This window comes from Engystomops pustulosus, chromosome 2 (assembly GCF_040894005.1).
Source record: "Engystomops pustulosus chromosome 2, aEngPut4.maternal, whole genome shotgun sequence".
In the NCBI taxonomy this organism is placed as follows: domain Eukaryota; kingdom Metazoa; phylum Chordata; class Amphibia; order Anura; family Leptodactylidae; genus Engystomops; species Engystomops pustulosus.
The window spans coordinates 185,339,072-185,354,822 of NC_092412.1; the positions used below are offsets into that span (position 1 = coordinate 185,339,072).

At 40.5% G+C, this 15,751-nt stretch overlaps 1 protein-coding gene and 1 long non-coding RNA gene across 3 annotated transcripts in view; one reads left to right on the top strand and one right to left on the bottom strand.

Annotated features, from left to right (window-relative positions):
- Nucleotides 1-4,695, bottom strand: part of LOC140119016 (uncharacterized) — a 27,795-nt gene extending 23,100 nt beyond the window's left edge. The window contains exon 1 of the long non-coding RNA XR_011853306.1: nucleotides 4,138-4,695. This is a non-coding gene — a long non-coding RNA (uncharacterized lncRNA). The remainder of the gene's footprint in view (nucleotides 1-4,137) is intronic.
- The window catches only part of LOC140119015 (uncharacterized), a 27,748-nt gene continuing 16,347 nt past the window's right edge, over nucleotides 4,351-15,751 (top strand). Inside the window, exon 1 of one of the 2 annotated variants that reach the window (XM_072137593.1) lies at nucleotides 4,351-4,767. In XM_072137593.1, coding sequence (XP_071993694.1) covers nucleotides 4,629-4,767 — 139 coding nt within the window. In that variant the 5' untranslated portion in view covers nucleotides 4,351-4,628. The remainder of the gene's footprint in view (nucleotides 4,768-15,751) is intronic. The other variant, XM_072137592.1, reaches the window with a different exon arrangement.

Sequence of the window (15,751 nt, forward strand, 5' to 3'; positions counted from 1 at the left end):
AAATCCACATCCGATATGAACATTTTTAATGTGCTTTTTTCATGCAGATTCATCTATTTAGTGTTGCATTTATTTAGCATTTTTTCTGTGGATTTTTTGCATTCATTTTTTCACTTGTTTTGTTTCACTTGATCGGACATCATTGTAAGCAAAAATCTGTAGCAGATCTGCATCATGGTATGGATTTGATGGTTTGCACTCCCATACACTTCAATGTACAAAAAAAATCTATGCAAAAATACGCAAGAATGCACAGGAAAAGTAACAAGATGGTTAGTTAATTTTCCACACTGAACAACAATTGCAGAAAAAAAACCCATTGGGGCTCATTTACTAAGGGTCCTGCGGCTGCGATTCCGTCGGGTTTTCCCGAATATTTCTAATTTGCGCCATTTTTTGCCGAATTGCCCTTGGGTATTATGCGCACACGATCGGCTTTCACGCAACAGAAATCGCAGGGCGCGGACAACCCGACGGATTCAGAAAAACCGTGGAGTTTGAAAAAACTATTTGTGTCGCAAGACAGGCACTCACATGCACTGATAAGAAGAAGGTGAACTCCAGCGGACCTCGGCACAGCAGCAACACCTTAGTGAATCCCGGCAGACCCGAATCCTCATCGGACAACACACCGCAGGAACGTGACTGGACCGGGTAAGTTAATGTGCCCCATTGTCTACAGTACTTTTTTCCAAATCACATTCACTCTCATGCTACTGTATTATGCTGCAGATTTTCAGAAACGAAATTCATGTGTAAAATCTGCACGGAATCTGCAACATATGCAGATTACCATAGAGGTTGAAAAAGGTGTTCTTCTCAAAACAGCGCCACACTTGAGCATGGTATGTGATGGTATTGCAGCTCAGTTGTATAGTAATTAATGGAGCTTAGTTACAATACTATGTACTAAACATGTTCTGTGTTTGGAAGACAGCAGCCATGTTTCTCAACCACCAAACAACCCCCAGGAAGTACAAACCATCACCTGGTTCTGTAATCAAAAAAATATGGCTTATGGAAGGTAAATAACAGAAACATCAAAACCTGGCTGGGAAAGAATTAACACAACAGACATAAAGTAATGTAAAAGAAGCCAAAGATTTACTGCAAAGGTATCCGACATGTTACTCTCAAACTTTTGGAAAACTACAAGAGCCAGTATGCCTTGACTGCATATGCCATATATTGTTGTCTATGAACTGGGCTATCAGATCTATGCTGTAATATGAAGAGCATAAATCTTACAGTTGCTTTACGTACCTGCACCACAACTCCTGACACCAGAGACACTCACATGATACTGCACGAGTATTCCTACTACAAACACTGGTCATGTGATAACTAGTCTCCAGGAAAGAAAGCCGAGGCCGATGACACACATGGCGTTTTTGTCACGTTTCTGCAGCGATTTCGAATGCATCGAAAACGGATTGTTTTTCAAATGATTGCTTGTGTTTTTAAAAACCCAGTGCATAATGTGCATTAGTTGCATGCAGCTGTGTCTTTTGGAATTGGTAAAAACGCAGTCATAATCTCCCTGCTGTTTGTGCATGTAATCACATGCATTACAAAACGCAGACCATCAATCGCATGCGTTTCCCTGAAAACGCATGTGCCTTTGGGCCCAGGACCGCCCCCTGTGCACTAGCATCGCATTATGAACGAATGCCTAGCAGAACGTGTGACCGCGGCCTTAGGCACATGTGGTGGTATTTTGAACCCGTTTTTGGGCCGTTTTTAAGCAGTCCGTTAAAAACGCATCCGTTTTTGACCAGTTTTACCAATTATCTCAATTAAAACAGGTCAAAAACGTTTTTCATAAATGCATGCGTTTTTTAACAGACTGCTTAAAAACGGTCCCAAAACGCCAGGTGTGCCGCCGGCCTTAGGGTGATGCCACATATGGAGTTTTGAACCCGTTTTTTTGGTGCATTTTAAGCAGTCAGTTAAAAAACGCATGCGTTTTTGATCAGTTTTAATTAAGATAATTGGTAAAACCTGTCAAAAACGGAAGGTTTTCAAAAAACGCAAGAATTTTTCAAAAACTGATGCGTTTTTTAACACATGGGTTTTTAAATGGACTGCTTGAAAACAGACCAAAGACTGTTTCAAAACACCATGTGCGGCATAACCCTCAGTCTGCTTTTAAAGGGAACCTACCACCACGAATCTACCTATAAAGGTAGATCGGGTGGTAGGTGGATCACTAGGACGTGAGGATAGCCCTTGTTTCGGAGCAGTGACCGCACAGGCGCGGGCCTGCTGTTCTGCGCATGCGCAGGCGGCAGGTTCGTCGGACGAGGGTGCGCGCCGTGTAGCCACAGCTGCAGCTACTCCACGCCCCAGTAGCCGCATAACAAAATTAGCATAAAGTGATAATATAAGTTCACAAAACAGCACGGGGACGTGAGGATTAGCCCTTAAAAGGGCTATCCTCACGTCCTATTGATCCACCTACCACCCGATCTACCTTTATAGGTAGATTCGTGGTGGTAGGTTCCCTTTAAAAACAGACTGAGGGTTATGCCGTGTATTCACGGTGCATGGAGAGGGCTCACGGGCTGAGCCCTCTCCATTGCCGGTAAGTATTTGCTGCATATTGCTAGCATAGTGCTAGCACCGATCGCGGGTGTCTTCACAGCGATGGCTGCCGGCAGCCTCAAAAAGATAGCAGCGCGTGGGCGCCGCCATTTTACCTGGGATCGCTGCTCCCCGTGACGTCATCGGGGGGCGGCGATCCATCTCCATGGTAGCCTCGGGTCTTCCGAAGACCCGGGGTATTTCGTTTTAACCCCTTCATTACAATGTGCTGATAGCACATTGTAATGAATGAGGAGGAAAATCCCCATATACTGCCATACTGTAGTATGGCAGTATATGATAGGATCGATAAGACAACCTAGGGTTAAAGTACCCTAGGGAGTCTGAAAAATAGTAAAAATAGAAAAAAAAGTTAAAAAAAAAAAAAATTATAGTAAAAAAACCTAAAATTTCAAATCACCCCCCTTTCCCTAGAACTGACATAAATATAAATAAACAGTAAAAATCATAAACACATTAAGTATCAACACATCCAAAAATGCCCGATCTATCAAAATATGATAACGGTTTTTCAATGCATTTAACCCCGTAACGGAAAATAGCGCCCAAAGACGAAAATGGCACTTTTTTGCCATTTTGAAAAATTTTAAAAAATCTATAAAAAGTGATCAAAAGGTCATACAGTCTTAAAAATGATATCATTGAAGATATTATCAAATTTCGCAAAAAATGACATCACCCACAGCTCCGTACACCAAAGTATAAAAAAGTTATTAGCGGCAGAAGTTGGCAAAATCAAAAAAATTATTTTTGTACAGGAGGTTTTCATTTTTGTAAATGTATGAAAACATTATAAAACCTATACAAATATCCCCTTAATCGTACCGACCCAAATAATAAAGTAGACATGTCAATTGGGGCGCTCAGTGAAAGACGTAATATCCAAGCCCACAAGAAAATGGCGCAAATGCGTTTTTTCACCATTTTCACTGCATTTGGAATTTTTTTCCTGCTTCCGAGTACATGGCATGGAATATTTAATACTATCACTATGAAGTGCAATTTGTTACGCAGAAACCAAGCCATCACACAGCTCTTTACGTGTAAAAATAACAAAGTTATAGATTTTTGAAGGTTGGGAGTGAAAAATGGACATGAAAAAACAGGAAAGGTCCCGGTCCTTAAACGGTTAAAGATCACATTTTTTTTTTAACGGAATGCTTAAAAACGGCACAAAAACGGGTTCAAAACGCCACGTGTGCTGCCGGCCTTACGATAATTGGGAAAAACTGACAAAAATGCATGCTTGAAAACGTACTAAAAACGCAATGTGTGGCAACACCCTTGGGTGATGTCACACATGGCGTTTTTGGGTTGTTTTTAGATGCATTTTAGGTGCATTTTCAGATCGTAAAAAACTCATCTGTTTTTTGAAACCCCATGCGGTTTTGTCCGGTTTTACTAATTTGCGCAATTAAAAACGGACAAAAACACCATCTGTGACATCATCCTTAGATATCAGTGGTTTAATCGTATTTAACCCTTTAAAATCACACTCTGATATAATTTTCTTTTTGTCTATTTTGCTTTTACCTGTTTTCACCTCAGCGAAGCCAAGTGCAATTGTGAAGATACATTCTTCTCATTGTCCACAATAGCATACTAGAAATGTGAATAAAGAACTAGAGGAGAATAGAAACCAACTCCAGCTTTGTGAATGCATCTATATCTCTGGGTGAGCACCCTTGTCCTCTGCCAGCAAGCTAGTGTGCATTAATGTTTAACCTTATAGTAGTAGAGAGGTTAGATTTGGGCTGAGCTTTCCATTAGAAGGTGGTGCCAGGTGAGAGCTGGAATGTGACTAGTGCGGTTTCTGAGGGAGGGTGGGGTCAGGTACAGGCAAATCATCTACTCAACCAACAGGAATGAGCTATTTACCTGCTGGAAAGGTGGCTCTCAGCTTTATTTCCTCTTGTCTGCGACCTACAGGGACTGAGAGTGTTTTCCAAGCTGCCTGAGGAGACATGCCTTGCTAGAGACTCACAATATATCTATTCTTCAGCTGTGAGGACATTGTATACACCATGAAGAAGAACAGCTCCATGCAGGGCACTCTCAATAAGCTCTTTGGGAAGAAGAATGCAAATAACAACTCTCTTTATGCTAATAACCCACCGTGGATACTGTCTCAGGGGGCCAAGAAGAAGTCTGTGGACTACCAAGGTTAGTGATGGTCTGTGGGCGGGATGCACTGCGGCAGGTGTTCATGTACTTAGCTTCGCTTCTTCCTTGCTCTTGTATTTTTGAGCTGAAGCATTGTGACCGGACTATTCTCTCCATTATGGAGCCATACAAATCCTTGTTTCAGCCTGTTGCTCTCCAGCTGTTATAAAACTACAACTCCCAGCATGTGCGAGAAAGCTGAGAGTAGTAGTTTTACAATAATGGCGTGGAAGCAGATACCACTGGAGAGAGTAGATAACATACATGACAGCCTGGTGCGGAAAAATCACACTGTAATCATTCTCTGAGGTAAAATGTCAGTGTACATATTTAACCCTCTCTTCTCAGGATAGTAAAGATTAAAATAGTTTTGCAGAGTTTCCATCACATTTTGCTTGTTTACATAGAAAAAAATGCATTTGACACAAGTGTTTTCCTTAGGAAGCGACCGTAATAAAGTGTGTTTGTAGGAGGCGGCACATCCTAGATGTTTCCTATGAACTGAATTTATAATGTGTATGATCTCGATAATATGTTGGGATTTTGCTTACTGTAAATGTACATTATCCATTTCTTCATGGAAGTGGTCAGATTATATATATTTTTAATAATAATTCACTTCACAATAATGCCAAAAATGTGCAGACTTCAGCTGAACAGATTTTTCTTTTCTGGATAGAAAATAATGTCCACTTCTGCTGCATGGGAACACTTTGGGGGGGGGGGATTTATCAAGTGATGGTGCATAGTCTACAAGCACTCTATGTTAAACCCACCCTGGTGGTCACTCTGGCACACAGTTTTGCTTTTACCTGTGCCAGGAACTGGCACAGGCTATATCCAACATGCTGGCCATGGCCCGCACCACTAGCCTACCTCTCCGTGCCCACTTGTTGTGGAGGTGGTGTAAGGGGATAGGGGACTTGCAATTCCTGGCGCTTGGCCGCCACTTGTAAGCCACTACAAGCCTTTATAAATCCCACCCCCAGGGGGTTTGTCTACATGACGGTGGCATAAACTATGTATTCACAGTAGACTTAACTCTACGCTTTGCAAATCTGGGATGCAGGTTTAAGATCTTAGCTGTGAATACATTTTCAATTTTCGTCCACTATGTGTAGTTAAAATCATCCACTACTGCAGCTGTTTCTGTAAGATTCCATGATGGACTATCTATAGTTTGTAAATACCATGTGGATATACCCCATAGGCAATCAGTAAGGCTACAAGGTGCATGAAATCCTCTATTGCAAATATGGGCGGATGTTGCTCTGAGCTTGGCTTAAGGGTAGTTTTACATTGGAGTTGCTCCTGCAAATCCTTTCTCTCAGTTGTGTCTCCATTCTGCCTCCGCATCTGCAATAAAAAACGGAAGGTTTAGCATTGCTTTAAAAACATGACACGTGGTTTCTCAGCCTTATTAGTATAAAAAAAAATTTGACTTTTTTTTTTTTTCTGTTCACCCATTGACTTCTATGGGTTTCCTTGATCCACAAGCACTGGACAGCCGAAAGACGCACTTTTTTTTTTTTTAACGCTTTACAAATAAAAGAATAATTAACTTTCCTCATCCTCGAGGTGCCAGGATTCTTTTTCTATACAAACTATTTTCTTCCTTATACAAAATATTCCACAGATTAGTGACTAAAGCAAGCCAACGTGAAAACGCTCATTGAAAACAATGGTGAGGCATCTGTGAAATCCCTGAACCACGTATGTGAAAAACAACGCCAATATGAGCCCTAAAGACAGTGACAAGTAACAGCCACATGTGCAGGGTCTCTGTACTCAGGAGAAATTGCAGAACGTATAATCGGCACAATTTGACCCCCCCCCCCAAAGAAGTGCACATTAACTCCCTCTAACGCCCTTAGACAGAGACAGGACTGGCTGTGATCAATTCCTCAATTGAGATCCCCCCCCCCCCCCCAACAAATAACAAAAAAAACAGTTAAAACAGTTAAACAGTTTTAACTAGTTTTAAGGACATTTGTGTCCTGAGAAGTACCAGCCCCCACCCACCCCAGCAGTGTACATCACATCACAGCCCAGCCCGGTGGAGAACTCAATAAATTAACTTTCATAGGCTCCAACGACACCTCGGGCCTCCGTTACTCCTTGTGTGCAGATGTTCCCGCGCAGGTACAGCACAGGTCACCGGGGTTGCTCTGTCTCCACGCTCTGACGTCAGTGTGCGGCCTCTGCAGAGCAGGATGGGAGAACAGGAGCAGCACTGTATGGCCGACCGAACGGGCGCGGACAACGGCAAGCGGCTACTGACAGCCACGACCAGTCAGCCCATGCAATTTTTCTCTGGCGGCCGCGTGTCAGCGAAAATGACTACGCGTGTCATAGGTTCCCCACCACTGCCTAAAGAGGTGTTTCTATTTCAGCAAATTGATATTATTGTTGGCATAATAAATTAAATAATTTTCCAATAGTTTCTGTATCAATTCCTCGGTTTTCTATATCTGTTTGCTGTCATTCTATAGAAGGCTTTTATGTTTACTTCCAATGGATAGCAACCTGTCCATGGTCACACAGGTGCACAGCTCGTTATAACACACAGCTGTGATAAATTTTTATACTAATACTAAAGAGCTGTGCACCTGTGTGATATCACATGACCACGGACAAAACTGAGGAATTGATACAAAAAATATATTGGAAAATTGTATAATTTTTCATCATACAAACAATAACACTTTTTATTGAAATGGGAACACACCTTTCCAGTTATATGAATTTAAGAACCCATTCTGGTCCAATTATAGAACTGATTTCCCTGTTCAGTTAAATCTCATAACTGTACATCAATATTGTGCAGTAATTAAGGCTGTGGTAAGGTGAGAATGTGACATACTGAATGGGAAATTGTATAGTAGTTAACAACATTTGCATCCAATATAGTCCCTTTTTTTTTTTTTTTTTTTTTTTTAATATTTGCTTTATTGGTAGCAGGAACGCCGCACTCGTCACATCAAATAGTATACATGAAGAAATACGTAACAGTTGATACAATATGAAACATGACTAACAGCACATATCATGTTTAGGCAGTTTAAATACTATACACAAAAGTCCACATTTCAGCCTCCACCGCCCTCCAGTCAATTTTATATTTAAAGGAAATGGGACAATGGGAGAGCCCAGTGACACTTTGTGGCCTCCAAAAAGGGAATGGAATGTTGAAAATGATAATAGAAATAATACCAAGAAAAGGCTATGAAAAGCCAGAAATATAGAAGGAATGGTGGAGGGAAAAGGGAGGTTTGGTTATGTAGGAGGAGGGAAGGGGGAGGTGGCCAGAAATTGAGGGGGGAGTGCTCTCTGTCTCAGAGAGTTCATCTATCAAGTATCGGAATGCAAGATCGCAGCATAGAGCGTCAACGCCAATGTCACAGTGGTGGAGGATGAGCAGAGGAGGGTCGAATCTTAAAGTTTCCACAGGAAATAAGATGTTGTAAGTCCTGCCATGAATTGGATTAAGAACTTTGCTGTCTTTTCAAAATGGGGTAAGAACCTGGCATGAATTTACCATCAAAATCAAGCATGATAAACCAGGGACACTTGCTTATAGATCCAAGCACCATGACCGTCATCCATGGGCTCTTTCCTTCTAAAATCAACTTTTAAAATTATGCTATTGAGCCAAAAAGGCCTGGTGGGTGTTTCCAGAGCCCCTCAGTGATTGTCTTTTCACTGGTTGTTACAATGGGAAGAGCAATTGTTCCCTCCCCCTGCAATTCCTGCTAGATCACACAGACAGAGGGAGGGGAAGGGTGATATGTTCTGCTTGTTGTAACAGCCTGTGACACTGCAGCACTAAGGGGCTCTGGGAAAACCACCATAGCCCCTTGAGCTCATTAGATGGTAGAGGTGTCCTAATAAGAAGTTCATGATGACTTCTTTTATTATAACTCTATATTCTGCGATTGTGGAAATATAACAGTCATAACAGCCTTGCTTATTACCCTGGGGTGCTCAGGCTAAGTCTCCCGATCGCCTCAGTGAACCTCGTATTTTAATTAATGCACTCCGCTCGTTGTGCTAGTAGTCCCACCTATCACTTGCTCTATGCGCTGTTGGGGGGGTGTGACTGAGCAGGACCACTAGCACAACTGGGGCCACACAATGCCGACCTAGTGAGCAGCAGCACCATATGCTAGTGGGTTTAACCTCTTAACGCTCAGTGTCCGATATATCGGACGCTGAGCTCAGTGACTTAGCGTTCAGCGTCCGATATGTTGGACGCTGAGCTGATGCCGGTTTGGCTCAAGATCTGAGCCGAACCAGCATCAGGAAAAACGGGGTGCCTGCTATCAGTCACAGAGTTGTCTCTGATCGTGGGTGCTTAACCCGTTAAATGCCGCGGTCAGCGCGACCACGGCATCTAACATGCATCTGGGGGGTCTTTCCCCCACGATCGGGCCCCCGAACCGTTTTCGGGGGGCGCCGATCATTGCTATAGCAGCTCTGGGGTCCGATCTGGACCCCAGAGTTACTTGCAAGAATTGCCGATAAGATGGCGTCTGTGACTTACTGGCACAGTGCCAGCCTATGCAAGTGTATAGGCTGACACTGATAATATTCTGCAATACATCAGTATTGCAGAATATTATCATGAACAAGCAATCAGATGATTTCTTGTTCATGTCCCATGGTATAAAAGTGAAAAAGTAAAAAAAATAGTTATTCAATAAAAAAATAGTCATAAATCACTAAAAATGCCCCAACCCCCCAAAACATATAAAGAGACATATAACTCAAAAAAAAAGTCTAAATCATAACACAAACCCCACATATATAGTATCACCGCGTCCGTAACAACACATAGAATAAAAGTAAATCATTATTGAACCCCCATGATAAACGCCGTAAAAAAAAAAACTGTTATAAACCCTCCAAAAATTGATTTTTACCTTTTCAATCCCACAAAAAATGCTATAAAATGTGATCAAAAACCATATGTACTCCGACATGATACTGGTGCAAAGTACAACATGTCATGCAAAAAACAAGCCATCAACCAGCTCCGTAGCCAAAAAAGTAACAATGTTATGCCACTTGGAAGACAGCAATACATAAATGAAAGATTTTTCCCCACATTAGGGTTTTGTTTGACAAATTTAGTAAAACGTAAGAAAATATATTCAACCCATAGAATAAAGATAACATGATTATTAGTCTATACGGTGAACACCCAAAAAAAAAAAAAAAAGTAAAGAATCCAGTACAGAATTGATGCTTTTCTACTCCTGCCCTCAAAAAAAGTTCCTAAATTTTCAACAATAGGTGATACCAACCCCAATATGGTAACAATGGAAAAAGCATCTCATCCCGCAAAAAAACTGCCGTCACATGGCCCCAATAACGAAAAAGCGAAAATTTTATAGCCTTCAAAAGGGGGCAACAAGAAAACTAAAATCCTGGCAGCTGCAGCGCCCTCCTTCCCTTCTGCACCTCGCTGTGCGCCCATAAAACAAGTCACAGCCACATGTGGGGGGTCTCTGTACTCAGGAGAAATTGCAGAACAAATTGTATGGTGGGTTTTCTCTTTTTATATTTTGGAAATGTGTAAATTTAAGGGCTAAATGAACATATAAGGGAACAAGATGACCATTCTAAATTTCACCTCCATTTTGATTCAATTACTATGAAGATCTCAAGGGGTTAACAATCTTCGTAAAAGCTGTTTCTGGTAGCTTGAGGGGTGCAGATTTGAAAATGGGTTGGTTATATAGGGGGTTTTGATGCTAAATATGTAAAATTTCATTCAAAAGTGTATTTATCCCCAAAATAGTCGATTCTGAAAATCCGGAAAAGCGATATTCTATTTGTAAGCCGCGTGACATCAAAATAAATTATCCAAACATTTCAGAAATTATGAAAATGTAAAGTTTACAAATGGGAAATGTTATTCAGCAACTTATTTAGGTGGTAAATCTATCTGCCTGAAAACGCAATGATTTTGAATTTCGAAAATGGCAAATTTTTCAAAAAATTTATCATATTTTCTTTTTTTTTTTTTTTGTAAATAAACGCAAAACTTATCTGCCAAAATTTACCACTAACATGAAGTACAGCATGTGGGGAAAAAACAATCTCAGAATCGTTTTGATAAGTAACAGTGTTCAAAAGTTATAACCATATAAAGCGAAGCAAGTCAGAATCCAAAAAATCGGCTGAGCCTTAAGCTACAAAATGGCTGCGTCCTTAATTCATTTTTGATACTTGTGTTTTTATTTACAAAACAATCTTTACTGCATCATACCTAAGTGATGCACAGTCTATTATTTCTTTGATAGGACATGCCATCAATAGATATTTTTGTAATCTGATTTCTATTACTTTATTGCCTATATTCATTAAAACAAAGGTTGAAGCCAATGATGAGAATGTTTTGACACCTACCATAGTTATGAAAGACAATTATATGACTTCAGTCACATGCTGGCGCTCAGCGTCACGTCATCTCGCTTCAGCCTTTTGTTAGATAAAATAACTTCTTATGAGCAAACTGCATTCATTTGAATATATTCTGAGCAAATGAAGTGAGTACGGTAGTTAAACATACCTTTATCCTATGACCTCATCGTGAACATGTGGAATGTCCTAAATGACTGACCTCTGGGATCTGTGCACTTATGTCTGACTCAGACAACTATCACGGTATGAATGTGGTGTAAGCGCCAATTACATCACTACTGGGGGAAGGGTCTTGGAACATTCTGTTTTGTTCTTCTGGTTATGTATTCCTAAATAACCTTCCCATCAGAATGTGTGTGTGTGTGTGTGTATGTATATATATATGTATGTATGTATGTATGTATGTATGTATGTGTAATATACACTCTGCTCTTATAAATAGAGAGGAAATATGCTGACATGTTATAGGCTCCATGGACCATATTGGTGACTAGTTGTAGGAATGCGTCCTACCTGTGATTCATGATCTCCTTTCATGTTTGCATAGTTTTAAATAACTGGCATGCCGTCCTGTGTGATGCAGTCACTTAATCTTTTGACGTTGAGAACATTGTTGGGCAATGAAAAATTTGTGGATTCTGTTAATCCTGTGAATATAGGTAGGGTATATAGCTATACCAATTGTTCACTGTCAAAACATGTAAAACAATGGGTTACATCACAGATATAATCTAGTTTATTGTTTATAGAAATGCCTCATTGGATTTGACCGCAGCAAATCTTGAGCTGTCTAGAGTATTTTATGTTATGTAAAGTTGTCCTGAGACATTAGACTGTTGGTTGGCCATTTCCAGTGTATGGGGTAATCGAAGAAGATAAGAATCTCATTGTACTATGCATAATTTTCTTCTGAAAGGAGTTAAGCCCATTGCCTAAGTGAGTTTGGTCCGACAAATTTACTCTGTGGATTTGCAGGTTTTACTTCACTGAATTGAATGTATATTCTGAGTTCAGTTCAGTGATTTTTAGAATTGGTTCAGTAAATCGTGCAAGCGCATGGAGTAAATTTGAAAATGGGCTAAGGGTGATGCCACACGTCACGTTTTTGGAAATCCTGCAATATTTTTTTCAAAATGGTGTTGAAAACTATGGGCCAGCATTGAAAAAGAGTTAACAAAGCTGCTCATAACCATAGAATATTTATTTTTTCCTCCAAATATTTACTTGGCCTTGCCTGCTATTTTCTTCTTTAAAAGTAGCGGAATAGCCACAATATGTATTGTCTAATCACATGCAACAGATCTGTAGTGACCATTTCGGAAATCCCTCTATCTGACTGAAGTCAGAAGTCTGACCATGCGTCAGCATGGTTTATCCCAGCGTCAGCATGGGTTTATGAGAGATCGGTCCTGTCAGACTAATCTGATTGGTTTCTACGAGGAGGTAAGTTCAAGACTGGATCTGGGGGACGCTGTGGATGTTGTATATCTGGACTTTTCAAAGGCATTTGACACCGTGCCACATAAAAGGTTGGTATATAAAATGAGACTGCTGGGAATAGGAGAAAATCTGTGTATTTGGGTAAGTAATTGGCTAAGTGATAGAAAACCGAGGGTCATCATTAATGGCACATTCTCAGATTGGGATGATGTTACCAGTGGAGTGCCACAGGGGTCAGTATTGGGGCCACTTCTTTTTAATATTTTTATTAATGACCTTGTAGTGGGCTTACACAGTCAAGTTTCAATATTTGCAGATGATACTAAGCTGTGTAAAGTAATAAATACTGAGGTCGATAGTTTAGCATTACAGAGGGATTTGTGGAAGCTTGAGGAGTGGGCAGAGAAATGGTTGATGAGATTTAATGTAGATAAATGTAAAGTTATGCACTTGGGCCATGGAAACAAAAAGTATAATTATGTTCTAAACGGTCAATTACTTAGTAAAACTGGAGCTGAAAAGGACTAGGGGGTATTGGTGGATGGTAAACTTAATTTTAGTGACCAGAGCCAGGCAGCTGCTGCTAAAGCAAATAAAATTATGGGATGTATCAAGAGAGGAATAGATTCTCATGATAAAGACATAGTTTTGCCCTTATACAAATCCCTGGTTAGACCACACATGGAATATTGTGAACAGTTTTGGGCACCAGTGTATAAAAAGGATATAGTAGAGCTGAAACGGGTGCAGAGGAGAGCAACCAGGATTATTAGGGGAATGGGGGGACAGATTACAAAATTTGGGATTATTCAGTTTAGAAAAAAGACGACTGAGGGGAGACCTCATTACAATGTACAAATACCTGAACGGACAGTACAAGGATCTCTCCAAAGATCTTTTTATACCTAGGCCTGTGACCAGGACAAGGGGGCATCCTCTACGCCTGGAGGAGAGGCGATTCTACCATCAACATAGACAAAGGTTCTTTACTGTAAGAGCAGTAAGACTATGGATCTCTCTGCCGCAGGAGGTTGTTATGGCCGACTCTATGTACATGATGAAGATAGGCCTGGATGCCTTTCTGGAGAGAAAAAATATCACGGGTTATGGGGATAAAACATTTATTTCATTCTTAAAGGTTGGACTTGATGGACTTGCGTCTTTTTCCAGCCTTATATACTATGATCTGAATCCCTTTGCTTGCTTTCCATCAAAAAGAAAAACGCCTGTAATTTTTCCAAAGCTGAATCTATACTGATATTAAATGAAAATTAATCATTGAAAAGATTGACATTAAAATGTCAATCTGGTTGGTGTAAAAGGAGGGTGTGATTTTATTCCAAGACTGCTTTATTTATGTTGGATATGTATGTAAGTCATGTACCTGGACTTTGAAGCCTTGTTTTGCACTCAGTCCCCCCCCTTCCCCACATAAACACATTGAGGCTTATTCACACTGCTGCAAAAGACTTATCACTTTCCTCCAACACACAAGATAGAAATGGCCTGTGCCAGATTACAGGGCATCTCTATAATGGGCTGGACCTGGAATTGAATTGTCCAGCCACACAGCCAGGTGAACAATATATATTAAGAGTCCGAAGCCACTTGGTATATCCATCATGGTGTGGTAGGCAGCAAAAGAGGGTGCATGAATAAATGCCCATGGCTTGCCAGGTGAATTGCCCTGCATCTAGGGAATGTCTTGAGAAAAATGAAAATAAGGGATGTGTGGGAAAATTCCAACCCCTAGCAATATACAATACTCCGAACGTATTATTTATATAATCAGTAAGTTTTTCGACATGTGGTAGAAAGTCTATACAGTTAGCCATGTCTAGTTTATGCTTGGTTTGACAAATATTTGTCCAACATCAACTTCGGACCACGTGGACATTACGCTCATTGGAGGACAATTGCACCACAGCCTGCAAACTTTGCACCACAGGCCAGCCCTCTTTCATACCCCCTTGGCATGGAGGTGGCTTAAAGGGGATACTTATAGCAATTCCTGGTGGTTTGCAAGGAATTGCAAATATTTCATGGCTTGTACAGCAAAAAACTGTTTCATAACTCCTGATAATTATATGCCTCACAATTATGTGCCTGAATTGTACCTCTCCGCTTCATAAATGTACAGTTTCAAGTGGTGTGTTGTATTTTTGTTTGTTTTGTGCACCATCATAATAAATAACCTAAAGTGTTTCACTTATTATGGTAAATGTTGGACAATTGGGAGGGGGGGGTTGGCATTGAGAGAGAGAATCTTAACAACCTGTCTTAGGGCTTTTTAGTGTTTTAGAGCTAGAAAACACTAGTATAGGCATGGGAAAACTCTTAGAAATGGTTGTTTGTGTGATATATAATCACATACAATCAACTAAACAACCCCAAATTTCAGATCATTGGTCCAATGTTCAAATGAATGTTTTTGCTGTAAGACTTTCACCTCCATTACAGTGGTTAGAAACATGAGGATGCTGTTCTTAAACACTATGTAACATCTTGGCACATTCTTTTCGCAGTTTTTATCTATTATTCCCTCCCCTTCCATGTCTTTCCCACGATGTTTAAATTGTTCATGCGATTCACTATACAGCATACGCTGCCAAGAGTTCGAAACGTGCTGGAATCGCTCTCATTGCATCCCTATTACCATCTGTATATAATAGCTGGAAAGGTTGCAATGTCATGTTTCTTTAGATTTGATTTCTCTTTTCTTTTGGTTAGTTGCTTTAATAACCTTTTTGTTTATGTTGTGGCTTATCATTGAAGTGACTCAGACAGCTGCTTTTGACATATGCACAGTCGTTTGCTGTGTGTTCTGCACAATATCGGATGAGGATTTGGACACTTTTGGTTTAAACTGGTACATTTTCATACATGTCAGCAGTTATGGGGTACTGCTGCACCGGCTGGTCTTGTGTGTCACACAAGGGGGAGTAGCTTTAGGGTCCTATAAATGTGATTCTATGTTCTATGCTGAAATGGCTTATGAAAGTTTCAGCACTGTAGGTGTTGCTATCTACACCCTTTATGAGGCATTCTTTCGGAGGCGTTGTCTAACAGGCCCTTTATATGAAACCTCAAAACTAGTGAATCCTTGGTAGCAGCC